The sequence below is a fragment of the Natrix helvetica genome (genome assembly GCF_964273705.1).
Source record: "Natrix helvetica genome assembly, chromosome: 7".
Classification (NCBI taxonomy): Eukaryota; Metazoa; Chordata; class Lepidosauria; order Squamata; family Natricidae; genus Natrix; species Natrix helvetica.
The window spans coordinates 74,701,022-74,715,295 of NC_138558.1; the positions used below are offsets into that span (position 1 = coordinate 74,701,022).

At 47.1% G+C, this 14,274-nt stretch overlaps 1 protein-coding gene across 1 annotated transcript in view; it reads left to right on the forward strand.

The window, feature by feature from the left end:
• The window catches only part of GRXCR1 (glutaredoxin and cysteine rich domain containing 1), a gene marked incomplete at its 5' end in the record, with an annotated part of 28,050 nt that extends 15,578 nt beyond the window's left edge, over positions 1 to 12,472 (forward strand). Inside the window, 3 exons of the mRNA XM_081960298.1 lie at positions 6,403 to 6,687; positions 10,472 to 10,537; positions 12,266 to 12,472. Of these exons, the coding sequence (XP_081816424.1) occupies positions 6,403 to 6,687; positions 10,472 to 10,537; positions 12,266 to 12,445 (531 nt within the window). The 3' untranslated portion in view covers positions 12,446 to 12,472. The remainder of the gene's footprint in view (positions 1 to 6,402; positions 6,688 to 10,471; positions 10,538 to 12,265) is intronic.
• Positions 12,473 to 14,274: the final 1,802 nt, after the last annotated feature.

The following is a 14,274-nucleotide window of genomic DNA, read 5'->3' on the forward strand; positions in this document are numbered from 1 at the left end:
ACAAAAAGTCGTACGTTTGAAAACCGATTCTAAGTCAGGTTTTTCAGGGTCGTTGTAACTTTGAACGGTCACTAAATGAACTGTCGTAAGTCGAGGACTACCTGCAATATTAACTTCATTATAAGAATAATAAAGGCAAGGTTGTATTAAAAAAAGGGACGCGGTGGCTCAGTGGCTAAGACGCAGAGCTTGTCGACCAGAAAGGTTGGCGGTTCGAATCCCTAGCGTTGCGTAACGGAGTGAGCTCCTGTGACTTGTCCCAGCTTCTGCCAACCTAGAAGTTCAAAAGCATGTAAAAAATGCAGGTAGAAAAATAGGTTTGATGGGAAGGGAACAGCGTTCCATGCGGCTTCGGGAGTTGAGTCATGCCGGCCACATGACCACAGAGACGTCTTCGGACAGCGCTGGCTCTTCGGCTTTGAAAGGGAGATGAGCACCGCCCCCTAGAGTTGGGAACGACTAGCACAGATGTCCGAGAGGAACCTTTACCTTTATGCCAGGGGTGTCCAAACTTGGCAACTTTAAGACTTGTGGACTTCAACTCCCAGAATTCCCCAGCCAGCAGAGCTGGGGAATTCTGGGAGTTGAAGTCACAAGTCTTAAAGTTGCCAAGTTTGGACACCCCTGCTTTATGCTATTAAATGCTATTGCTAACCATTTATTTATTATTTAATGTTGACAAGAATGACTAGCACAGATGTGAGAGGGGAACCTTTACTTATACAAAAAAGAGAGAAACCTTTGAAAGAAATAAACCAAGCAAGCTATTTCTTTCCTCCCTCTTATCTTCTGCTGCCGTATCTGAAAACGAATGGTGCCCTCTGCTGAGATAACACTATAACGTTTTTATTTAAAATACATTTGCTGGAAGGTTACATAAAAAAGGGGCGGTCCTGGGCTGAAATTACTGAAAGGACGGAGGAGATGATACGATCAGAGGTGGTACTCAGCCGGTTCGGACTGGTTCACCCAAATTTCCCGGTAGTGGAAATTGTGGGTAGTTGGGCAGGCCCATTTGACCCGGTTTTATGCCGTCCTATTGAGGCAAGTTTTCAAGCCGTGCACATGTATGCAAGCCAGAGGTGGTATTCAGCCAGTTCGGACTTGTTGTAGAGAACCGGTAGTGGAAATTTTGAGTAGTTCGGAGAACCGGCAAATGCAACCTCTGGCTGGCCTCGCCCGCATCTATTCGCTGCCTCCCGAGTCCCAGCTGATTGGGAGGAAACGGGGATTTTACAGTATTCTTCCCCCGCCATGCCCACCAAGCCACGCCCACCAAGCCACGCCACGCCCACCAAGCCACGCCACGCCCACCAAGCCACGCCCACAGAACTGGTAGTAAAAAAAAAATGAATCCCACCACTGATCATGTTGTCTGGGTTCTTTAATTTACTTAACAATACAGATTCCATTCTCAATGTCCACCCCTGGTTTTCCAGCCACTGTAAAATACATTCCATGTTTGATAATATTCGGTGTCTTCTTTCTGTTTAATGTCCAGTGTAAGTCTGTCCATTGCTGCCCAATGCAGTGTCTTCCTAATTATCTCTTTGTCTCGTGGTGTTTTCTCATTTTTCCGATATTGTGCGAATATAATCCCTGCTGCTATTGAGACACGCGATATTATGGTTAGAACTGTAGGAAGTTAGCACCCATTCCTCTCCTAGGCAAATGAGATATTTTAGGAAGTATTAAAAGGGTTAGAATATTTCCTCCTAAAAGGAAGGCAGAGGCTCAGCCCCGCCATTTCTCAATGGGCCATTAAGGCCTGAGCCAGTCTATTCTACATAACAAATCTCTACCTCCTTCACTCAGAGCCATAATAGGAATTGCCCAAAACCCTTTCATTACCTGCAGGATAAAGTCGCTCAAATCCGGAAGGATTGGGTCCCCTTCAGTGGCCCAGTCGAGACGCCAGTGGCGAGTCTTGAGAAACCTTTTTGGGAGGAGTTTGACTTGGTTGTCATCGAGGATTTGGACAGATTGCGTGGGCGACTGCGACCTACCACATGTTTGTTGGACCCGTGTCCCTCCTGGCTTGTACTGGCATCCTGGGAGGTTACACGCGACTGGCTCCTGGACCTAGTGAACGCTTCGTTGGGTGAGGGGTCTCTCCCGGCCGCCTTGAAAGAGGCGGTGGTGAGACCCTTGCTCAAGAAGCCTTCCCTGGACCCTATGGAGCTGGTCAATTATCGTCCTGTCTCCAACCTTCCCGTTTTGGCGAAGGTTGTGGAGAGTGTGGTGGCTTCTCAGTTTCCACGACATCTGGAGGAGAATGATTATCTAGACCCGCGCCAGTCCGGCTTTCGCCCTGGGCACAGCACTGAGACGGCCTTGGTTGCGTTGGTAGATGATCTCTGGAGGGCCAGAGATAGGGGCTGTTCCTCTATCCTGGTCCTATTAGACCTCTCGGCGGCTTTTGATACCATCGACCATGGTATCCTGTTGCACCGACTGGAGGGGTTGGGGATCCGGGGCACCGTCTTGCGGTGGTTCGGCTCCTACCTCTCCGGCAGGACGCAACGTGTGTTGGCAGGAGAGCAGAGGTCGACCCTAAGCCCCCTCATCTGTGGGGTGCCACAGGGGTCGGTCCTCTCGCCACTCCTGTTCAACACATACATGAAGCCGCTGGGTGAGATCATCCGTGGTTTTGGGGTGGGATACCACCTGTACGTTGATGATACTCAGCTGTACATTTCCACCCCGAACCACCCCAACGAGGCCGTCGAAGTGATGTCCCGGTGTGTGGAAGCCGTACGGGTCTGGATGGATGACAACCGACTCAGGCTCAACCCTTCCAAGACGGAGTGGCTGTGGGTTCCGGCTCCCCGGTTCAACCAGATAATTCCATCTCTGGCCATTGGGGGCATTCAACTCGCCCCCGTGGAGCGGGCGCGCAATTTGGGCGTCCTCCTGGATGCCAAGCTGTCCATGGATGAACATGTGACAGCTGTGGCCAGGGGGGCGTTCCATCAGGTTCGCCTGGTGCGCCAATTGCGCCCCCTATTGGACCGGGACGCTCTACGCACAGTCACCCATGCGCTGGTGACGTCTCGCCTGGACTACTGTAACGCTCTCTACATGGGGCTTCCCTTGAAATGCACTCGGAGACTACAGTTGGTCCAGAATGCGGCCGCGCGGGTGATTATGGGGAGCACCAGGTACTCCCATGTGACACCACACCTGCGCGAGCTGCACTGGCTTCCTGTGGTCTATCGAGTGCGTTTCAAGGTTTTGATTACGATCTTTAAAGCGCTCCATGGCTCAGGACCTAGTTACCTCCGGGACCGTATTCTGCCCCATACATCCCTACGACCTATTCGCTCGCACAGAGAGGGACTTCTCCAGGTGCCGTCCACTAGACAATGCCATGGGGCGGCGCCTAGGAGCAGAGCCTTCTCTGTGGCGGGCCCAGTCCTGTGGAATGACCTCCCCCCGGATATTAGGACCACTACAGACCTCCGCTCCTTCCGTGTTAAGCTCAAGACCCACCTTTTTCAAATATCTGGCCTGGCCCAACCATAACTTCGTTACGCTCCTGAGGGGTTTTTAATTCAGCAATTTTATTTAGGGGATTTTAAACTGTGTTTTAACTGTGTTTTTAGCTGTGTTTACTGTCTTTCACTTGCAGGTCTACTCTCCTCCATGCACAAATGTAATTGTCCTTGTTTTTTCGTATGTATGTGTGTCCTATGTGTATTTTATCTTTTTGATTGTACGCCGCCCCGAGTCCTTCGGGAGAGGGTTGCGGCTAATCAAATAAAATTTGATTTGAAATTTGATTACATCATCACCCAGCAAGAGTCAACCAAGACAACCTACAGAGTTGCCCTTGGATCAGAGGTGGGATTCAGCAGGTTCTGACCAGTTCTGGGGAACAGGTAAATGCCACCTCTGGCTGGCCTCGCCCCCATCTATTCTCTGCCTCCTGAGTCCCAGCTGATCGGGAGGAAATAAGGATTTTGCAGTAACCTTCCCCTGCCAAGCCCACCAAGGAGGGCTGACTTTTCACACAATTAAAGAAAACTCCTGTAAGTAACAGGTTGGGGAAAAGGGATCAGCTGAAGGTTTGGGGAATGGGTGGGGGGTGGGGGGTGGGGACTGGCTGGTTGTAGACTCCGTGAAGGTGTCCAGGGATGCTGAGTGTAAATCAGATGCTAAAGATTCAAGCTGGAAAATAAATATATACAAGAAAGATTAGAAAACATTGGGGAAGAGATTTGAGCTCCTTCCCTCTTTTTTCCCCCTCCCCCTTCCTTCGTTCCTTCTTCCTTCCTTCCTCCCTTTCCCCCTTTCCTCCCTCCCTCCCTTCATCTTCCTTCCTTCCTCCTCTCTTTCTCTCCTTCCCTTCCCCTTTTCCTCCTTCCCTCTCCTTCCTTCCTTCTCTTCCTTTTCCTCCCCCCTCCCTCCACTTCCCCCTCCCTCTCTCCTCTTCCCCTTCTTTCCTTCCTTCTCTTCCCCCTTCCTCCCATTTTTCTCCCTTTCTCCACTTTCCCTTCCTTCCTTCTCTTCCTTTTCCTCCCTCCCTCCCTTCCCTTTCCACTCCCTCTCTCCTCTTCCCCTTCCTTCATTCCTTCTCTTCCCCCTTCCTCCCATTTTTCTCCCTTCCTCCCCTTCCCCTTCCTTCCTTCTCTTCCTTTTCCTTCCTCCCTCCCTTCCTTTCCTTCTCCCTCCCTCCCATTTTTCTCCGTCTCTCCTCTTCCCCTTCCTTCCTTCCTTCCCTCCCTAGGCCACCTTGTAATTAATCGGAAGACCTTTGGAAGTGATAATTAGGTGGCCACTGAAATTCTAATATCAGAAAGAAGAGAAGACGGGGAACCAGGAGGCACTTAGAAAAAACCCAGCACGGTGTTACTGTCCTTCATTTTTCAGGGGATCTGGAGGGGGTGAAAGAGCCCTGCAAAGAGGACAATTGCGGGGAATAGACAGGCACAAAAGTTATTTGGCAGAAATCTTTCCACTTATAAGCGGGAATAACCATAAAAGAGAGATTATGACACATGCATCTTATAGGAGAATACATCTAATTCTTCGCCCCCCTCCCAGATGGAAAAATAATGGCATCAAACAATGAACTCAGCTGCAAAGTCTTTGGCTATCTTTGATTTCTGAATCAAATAATTTTTTAAAAAAATGAATAGAAGAATTTTGAAAGCAATTATCAGGCTGAAAAACTGGACCTTATTTTTTTTTTTGACCGTGAAAGCAAGCATTTAAGGGATCCCAGCAGAGATAATGAACTTGAAACGGAGGCAATGATTATCTTCTGCCATGATTATCTATCTATATAAAAATGGCTACATGTGTCTGTGTGTGTGTGTTCCAGCATAACCCTGGAACGCCTTGAGCAATTTCAATTTCAAACGTGGTACACAAATGACTTACTCTCTGGAGACAAATACTGTGGGGGTAAGACACCCCTAACACCCCTCAGGGTGTGTCCGTCCGTCCGTCCGTGTGTGTGTGTGTGTTCCAGCATAACTCTGGAACGCCTGGGCCGCTGAAATGAAAAGGACTGAATTATATCCATAGTGTCAAGTCACAGTACTTTTGACAGGGATAGTGTGCATTTTGGATTCAAGTTATGTTATGATACAGCCTGTTGTGCCTTAAAGTGGCTTCTACTGTACAGGACAGTGGAGTTGCTATGGTAACGGCCTTGCAGTACTCCACAAGGGGAGCGCCCTCTAAAAAGGATTGGGATAAATACATACCCAGGCTGCTGAGTTTGAATTATTGGAAGTACCAGAGAGCAAAATCAAGAGAGAATGACCGAGGAGCAGATGGCCCTTGTGTATTAAACTTGCAATGACCCTGGTAGCTGTATTCTTCCTATATCCACTGAGACTTTAGGCGTGGCTGCTAACTCTTAGCTTGAAGGCTGGTGTGAGCAGTTAAAAAAGAAAGGAAAGAATTAGGGAAGGAAAGAATAGGATAGGAAATGAAAGGAAATAAAAGAAAAGAATAAGAAAGGAAAGACTAGACTAGGATAGGATAGGAAAGGAAAGAAAAGAATAGGAAAGAAAGGAAAGAATAGAAATGGAAAGGAAAGGATAGGATAGAATAGGGTAGGAAAGGAAAGGAAAGGAAAGAATAGAAAAGGAAAGAGAAGAGAAGAGAAGAAAAGAAAAATAACTTGGCCATCAGAAGCTGATATAGATAAAAGGAGAAGCTAAGAAGTTCAGAAGAGTCTAGATCTGGGGTCACCAAACTTGAACTTGCTCATCTCTGGATCCTTGTTCAGATGCCCCTAACCATTGCTGGTGCTAAATTTCATGTCCCCTCTATAGAACATAGAATAGCAGGATCTGAAGGGACCTTGGAGGTCTTGTAGTCCACCCCCTGCTTGAGAAGGAGACGTCACACCGTTCCGGACAAATTGTTTGTCTTCCATGATGCCAGGAATGGCTTCGTTTCCAAGGTGTCTTAGACAAGTGTCAAAGACACAACCTGGGGGCTAATCTGCATAGGACACATTGTGTCATGCCCCTGCCTGAATCTGCGGAGGAGGATGGACCAGAGCTGGGGATGATGGAGGTCAAGGAGGCGTCTTGGAGGAATGCAGGGAGGAGAAGGACCATGCAGCCCTGGGCCCCTCAGGCTTGGGACGGCTTGCCAGCAGGGAGGAATGGATGCAGGATGACCGAGAGCGAGCAGGCAGTGGAGATGAAGAGCAACGGAGCTCAGGTGATGAGCAAGGACCACCCCCTCCTGATCCAAGAGCATGGAGAGTGGAGAGAAGATGGGAACAACGCAGGCTGACCCGACAACTCGGGAGGAGAGCGCCCCACTACTCTTCACAAGGCACACCTGGGGACTGAGACTTGAGGAGACACTGCAGCAGGGGCGTAATGCTATCAGATCGCACAGGTTGAAACGGCTGAAAACGGCCCCAAAAATGGCCTGAAAACAGTCCGAAAAATGGCCTGTTTTGGGGCTGTTTTCAGGCCATTTTCCAGGTTGTTTTCAGGTCGGTTTTCAGGCTGATTTTGGCTAGAAAAATGCCCTGAAAAACACCTGAAAACGGCCCAAAAAACAGGCAAGGGTGGGGCCAGCCAGTGGTCCGATTTGCTGGTTCTGTGAACCGCACAGAATCAGAACTACCGGTTCGGGCAAATTGGTGCAAACCAGCCGCAACTCCCCTCTGCCTCCATCTCACAATACTTCAGGCTGTTTCCAGGCTTCCTTCTTGCTTCCCCTCCCTTCGATTTGAGAAAAAGGGGACTTTGGGAAGAAAAATGGCTTTTAAAAAAAGATTTCTTAAGTTTTTTGTTTCCCATGCTGATGTCAGCGCTGATCTTTAGCGATTTTTTTCCCCTTTTCTTTCACCCTTACGGCTGGAGACCAGAAGGACGTAGTAAAGGACTTCCATCAAAGAAAAAACATTAAAAATAAAAATGCCCTCACCTTTGGCCCAATCTTTACTTTCATCCTTTTGCAATCACGACTCTCCAGAAATAAACCTGGATTTCAATGTGGCTTTTGTTAGAAGAGAGGTCACCGGTCCTGATCCATCGGAGATCCTGCATTAATTATAAGACGCTACCGCAATGCTTCAGCCATCAAAGATGACAATATGCTGACATTGGTTGGGGTCATGTCAGAATTTACGTAAATGGGTGAACGAACACTTTCACACAGGGGATCGACCCACTGCCAAAACGGGATGGAATCTTGACTCTCTACCAGCAGAAATGTTCCAAATCTTTCCAAATCTTAAATGCAAAATATTCAGCAGCTTTTTAAAAAAATTTGTTTATACAAACATAACGTCTTTGCAACACGTTATACTTCTTTTACATATCTATTGTGTTTCTTTTATCTGTGCATATAAATCTTATATAACTATATCTATCTATCTATCATCTATCTATCTATCTATCTATCTATCTATCTATCTATCTATCTATCTATCTATCTATCTATCTATCTATCTATCATCCATCCATCCATCCATCCATCCATCTTTTATTTCATATATCTTTTCTATTAGTTCCATATCATCTTATATCCTTTTAATTCCTACTATTTTTGTCTACGGTCTATTTTGTATTTCTACCTTTTATTCATTCTCCAGTTTTGTACTTGTTTTTCAATTTCTTGATCTTTCTTCTTTTCTTTATTGCTTTCCTAGTTTTTCCCCTCTACCCAATTATACCATAAGTCTCATGCTGAGTAGTATTCGGATTCTTACAATACAATACAATACAATACAATACAATACAATACAATAGTAGAGTTGGAAGGGACCTTGGAGGTCTTCCAGTCCAACCCCCTGCCTAGGCAGGAAACCCTACACCACTTCAGACAAATGGCTATCCAACATCTTCTTAAAGACTTCCAGTGTTGGGGCATTCACAACTTCTGGATGCAACTTCTGTTCCACTGATTAATTGTTCTCACTGTCAGGAAACTTCTCCTCAGTTCTAAGTTGCTTCTCTCCTTGATTAGTTTCCACCCATTGCTTCTTGTTCTACCCTCAGGTGCCTTGGAAAATAGTTTGACTCCCTCTTCTTTGTGGCAACCCCTGAGATATTGGAACACTGCTATCATGTCTCCCCTGGTCCTTCTTTCTCTTTTAATTCTTTTGTGAGCCTGTCCATTCCAGTGCATTCCAATATTTTTTTTTATTATGGAAGTGCAACCAACACCATGGAACGTACTATCATATGTGGTGGAGGTGCACATCTGCAAAAAAATATTGGATAAAAATAAAATACTGGCTGGAAGAGATCACTGCACTCCAAATAGAACCAAATCCAGAATTATTTTTATTAGGAATTATAAAGGGAAACTACAAGAAAAATATCAAATATCTAATTTTACATGCAATCACGGCAGCGAGAATTTCATTTGCACAAAATTGGAAAAATAAACACACACCAACAGAAGAAAATGTAATAAAAAAGCAGCTCTTTTTTAATTAGCAGAAGGAATCCTGAGGTTGTTTTAGATCTTCTTCGGCAGATTAAACTCTCTCCATATGACCTGTTGGCATTCACGATCCACTCGATCTCATTTGAATTCAGTTTCATCTCTTTTAAATTTTTCGCAGCTCATTTTTGAAGACTTTTCATCACTTTATACTGTAAGCAGCTCTGTGTCAATTCAAGGGTAGAGATCCCTGAATTGTAAAAAATAAAATAAAATAAAAATCTTCAATTTCTCTTTGGCGTCTAGGAACAATCTTTCATGCAATATGCCGTAACAGCAATAGCAATGGCACTTAGACTTATATACCACTTTACAGTGCTTTACAGTCCTCTTTAAGCAGTTTACAGAGTCAGCCTCTTGCCCCCAACAATCTGGGTCCTCATTTTACCCACGTCGGAAAAATGGAAGGCTGAGTCAATCTTCGAGCCGGTCAGGATTGAATTGGTGGCAGTGGGTAGAGTTGGCCTGCAATACTGCATTCTAACCACTGGGAGGGAAGGAAGGAACCATGCCCACCAAGCCACGCCCACAGAACCGGTAATAAAAAAATCTTGAATCCCACCACTGCTTCCCACCAAAGGTGGTTCCTATTTTTCTACTTGCATTTTTTACGTGCTTTCGAACTGCTAGGTTGGCAGAAGCTGGCGGGAGGTCACTCTGTTACGCGGCGCTAGGGATTTGCACCAACGAACTGCCAATCTTTCTGATCGACAAGCTCAGCATCTTAGCCACTGAGCCACTGTGTCCCCACGTTACACTATTTAGACAAATGTTATTTGTTCAGCCAGCTTGACTTGGTACAACTGAAAAAGTGTGATTTATGCCAATACCTTTTGCAAAAAAGAGAGCTTTTCCCTGTTAAATTCTCAAAAGTAATCATCGTCCACCCCTCTCTCTCTTTCTCTCTCTCTGACTCTCTGTCTGTCTCTGTCTGTCTCTCTCTCTCTGTGTCTCTCTCTCTCTGTGTCTCTCTCTGACTCTCTCTCTGTGTCTCTCTGTCTGTCTCTGTCTGTCTCTCTCTCTCTCTGAGTCTCTCACTGTCTCTCTCTCTCTCTCTCTCTCTCTCTGTGTGTGTGTCTCTGTCTCTCTCTCTCTCTCTCTGTGAGTCTCTTTCTGTCTCTCTCTGTCTCTCTCTCTGTCTCTCTGACTCTCTCTCTCTCTGTCTGTCTGTCTCTCTCTGTCTCTGTCTCTGTCTCTCTCTGTGAGTCTCTCTCTCTGTGAGTCTCTCTCTCTCTCTCTGTCTCTGTCCCTCTCTCTCTCTCTCTCTGTGTCTGTGTGTGTGTGTCTCTCTCTCTCTGTGTGTCTCTCTGTCTGTCTTTCTCTGTCTCTGTCTCTCTCTGTGTCTCTCTCTGTGAGTCTCTCTCTGTCTCTCTCTGTCTCTCTGTCTCTCTGTCTCTCTCTGTCTATCTCTGTCTCTCTGTCTATCTCTGTCTATCTCTGTCTGTCTCTCGGTCTCTGTCTTACTCTCTCACACGCAGTCATGTACACACATACTCTCATTGACACCAACTAAAAGTTTTTTCCTTTTTCCTTCTAGGGTGCTGAGAAAATTTTGTCAATGAATGAATCTGGAGAACTGCAGGACCTCTTAACCAAAATTGAGGTAATTAACTTGCTTAGCAAAAAACATGTGGAATAAAACCCTACATTTCCTTGTCACACAAGTGTGTCATTATATTGATCCAAATATATACAAAAGGCCCGCTTGGTTTCTCTGGGCAAATCATTACTAAAACATTTAAAGATTTTTTTTTTTTACCCTTTGTGTTCTAATTGCTAAGACTATTTGCCTTAAAATGATAGACTATTGAATTCTCCCGTGGATGGGTAAGAATAAAGATCCATCATGCGGGGGATCAGTGGGAGAATTCTGGGAGTTAACCATTAGTTAACCAGATTTAACTGTGGTTTTAACTGGGATTTGGATTTATTGGATCGATATGCCGCCCTTCTCCCAAAGGACTCAGGGCGGCGTACAACATTAAAAAACAGATATCGCAAAAGTTAAAAGGAAATTAGATAAGTATCCAAAAAACAAACCCGATTAATATAACAATAACATTTTAAAAATTAAATAAAATTAACAGGCCAGGCCGGCTTGCTGGAAAAGCCAACTTTTTAGGGCGCATCGGAAGGACCGGAGGTCAGGGATTATGCGAAGCTCCGTGGGCAGCTCATTCCAGAGGGAAGGGGCTCCCACAGAGAAGGCTCTCCCCCTGGGGGTCGCCAGCCTACACTGTCTGGCCGACGGCACCCTGAGGAGGCCAACTCTGTGGGATCGTACTGGACGGTGGGAGGCTACTGGTGGCAGTAGGTGGTCTCGCAGGTACCCTGGGCCTAAGCCATGGAGCGCTTTAAAGGGCAATTTTCAGACCATTTGGGGCCATTTTCAGGCTGTTTTCCATGCCTTTGGGGGAGGGGGGCAAACGGCCTGAAAACGGCCCAAAAAACTGCCATGCGCACTCAGTCCAGCTTGTCTTTGGGTTTCTGGTGCTGTGGCGCAGGCACATTCATGCATGTGTGTTCCGGTTTGGGCACTCGGTGCTGAAAAGGTTCACCATCCCTGCCCTAGATTGTAAAATTAGAGGAAACCTCACTCTCTTCTATGACTGATGAAGTTACCTGGTTTGGTAGCGAAATGTCTGCAAGAAAACAACCAAACTCAGAGAGCTTCAATGACCCCACAATCCTCCTCCTCCTCCTCCCCCTCCCCCTCCCCCTCCCCCTCCCCCTCCCCCTCCCCCTCCTCCTCCTCCTCCTCCTCCTCCTCCTCCTCCTCCTCCTCCTCCTCCTCCTCCTCCTCCTCCTCCTTTCCCGTTCTAGCATGGATGATGTTCCCTACTTGGGTCCTGAAACATCTGCAAGAAAACAACCAAACTCAGAGAGCTTCAATTCTCCTCCTCCTCCTCCTCCTCCTCCTCCTCCTCCTCCTCCTCCTCCTCCTCCTCCTCCTCCTCCTCCTCTCCTTCTCCTTCTTCTCCTCCTCCTCTCCACAAATCCCATTCCCTTCTAGCATGGGTGATGTTACCTATGGTTAATGATGGTTAACAACCAAGCTCAGGAAGCATCAAGGACACCACAGTCCTTGTCGTCCTCCCCCTCCCCCTCTTCCTCCTCCTCTCCACAAATCTCATTCCCTTCTAGCAGGGATGATGTCACCCATGGCTAATGAAATCTCTGCAGGAAAACAGCCATGCTCAGAGAGCAGAAAGAACTGCACTGTTTTGGGGGGCTTGAAGTCCATCCATCTCGAAGTTCCTGGGGGTGAGAATCCTGGGCCTAACACCACTAATAGACGCCATTGTTCTTTTTCCCCCTCCCGTTTCTGTAGAGAGTTCAGCAGCCCCACGAGTGCCTCTCTTGCGGGGGCTTCGGTTTCCTTCCGTGCTCGATGTGCCATGGGAGCAAGATGTCCATGTTCCGGAACCGTTTTACGGACTCCTTCAAAGCCCTCAGGTGCACTGCATGCAACGAGAATGGCTTGCAACGTTGCCAGAACTGCGCGAGCTGAGAATGGCGTGCGTCTCGCCCGCGCAACCCGAACCCACAAGCACAACCTCATTTTGTTATGCCGAGAGAGCCGTTTGTGATGCTCTATTTTTTAAAATTAAAAGCCGCCACGTTTACCTAGTTGAATCGATTCAGGTCATTTGTGAAATATGGGGGAGGGGGGGTGTCTCCTTCCATATTCCCACAATGAGCTGAAGACAGCGACGGGAGCTCACCCTGACTTGCAGCAGCATTCGGGTCTCAAACACGAGCTTGCTTGCTTCTGCACCACCATTCTAATAATGTTGCTCTGACCTAGGCTTCCTGAGGCAGTAAAAAGCACACGCTTAGTCCCCAAAACCTTCTTTTTATTTCAACAGCTGTGAATTATATTTATTCGCGGCCCATAATGAGTCCCAAATAGTTTGTAAAAAGTCCGACAGAAGTCTGCCAAAGTCTTTCGGGATAAGGCTGATAAGCACCCACCTTTATCCTCCTTGAAACGCTGCCAAAGACCTAATTGGCAGTTAGATGTGCAAGGTCACACGGAGCAAAGAGTCAAAATAGAGCTTCAGAGTTTTAACCGACCAGAACGAACAAAGTTGCTTCCGGCAAAGGCTCATGTGCTTTTGCTCCTCCTTTAAGTCTTATGGGAAGGGCCAATCACCTCCAAGCCTTACTCCTGAGTTGCCCCTTTTGTTTTAACCGTTCTTGCCTTCTGGCAGCTCTGCGCATGCATGCACTGGGAACAGGCTCCCCTTGTTCCTCTGCCTCACTGAGGCTCTGGAAGGAGCATATAACTCCCAGATAGTCCTGGCCCCCTCTCTCCCTCCAATGCAGAGCCTTCATTCTAGCCCTCCCCAGGCTCCAGGACTGGCCCATGTTCCTTCCCAACCTCCTCACTGTTGGACTACAACACACATGAGCTGTCATGCTGGCTGAGGAATTTTGGGAATTGAAGTTGCAAGTCTTGAGGTCACCACGTTTGGAAACCCTTGACCTATAAGAAGATCCCCCTTTGCCAGAAGATCCTGTCAGATTACTGTCAGAAGATTTCAGATTACTACAGCAGGCTTGGGAGGGGTGCATCACATTTGGGAATGTGATTTATGACACAGGCTGAAGGGAGGGAAGAAACAGGGGTAAAGTTCAGCTATAATTCAAATGAGGCTCGGATCTGACTGCAAAGCAGTATTGCCAAAATGAGGCTCCCAATAAATGACTGGATTTCTTTTGAAACTTGGCTTGGGGCTAATGAATTAATTAGGGCATCTTTCGGAAACCTGATGGATCCATTGTCTCTTTCAAAAGGCCAAATATGAAGCCTGGAGTGGGCCTGTGTAGGTTTTCCGTGTAAGACGTTGAAAAGTGGCATTACTGTATTTTTGGGAGTATAAGAAGCACTTTTCCCCCTCCTAAAAGAGGGGAGCATCTTATACTCAAAATGTAGCCCCGCCCACCCCCCAGCCCCTACCTTTTGGCCTCTGTGCGTCCTCTTCCTGGCTGCAGAGATTGCCACCGGCAATGGCTTGTGTTTTTGGGCTTCGTGCCTTGCGGTTTCTCCCTCCAAATGCTTGACGCGCAGTGCCCAAAATGGCTACCCGGAACAGCTGCTGCCTTCTTTTACCCCTTCCCCGCTTTGCGTGCTTTAGTCACTGGAGCTGCCTCTGAGGATCAGCTGTTTTTCAGCCCAAACACGAGTTAAGCCATCTTGCCCATTTTGCCTGCTTTTCTAATCGCTGCTTCCTCCGACAATCAGCTGTGCTTTAGAAGCACAGGCCCCATCATCCCCAACCTCAAAACCAGTGAGCGAACTAATGTGCTGAAGCTGACCAGGCTAAGACTCATAAA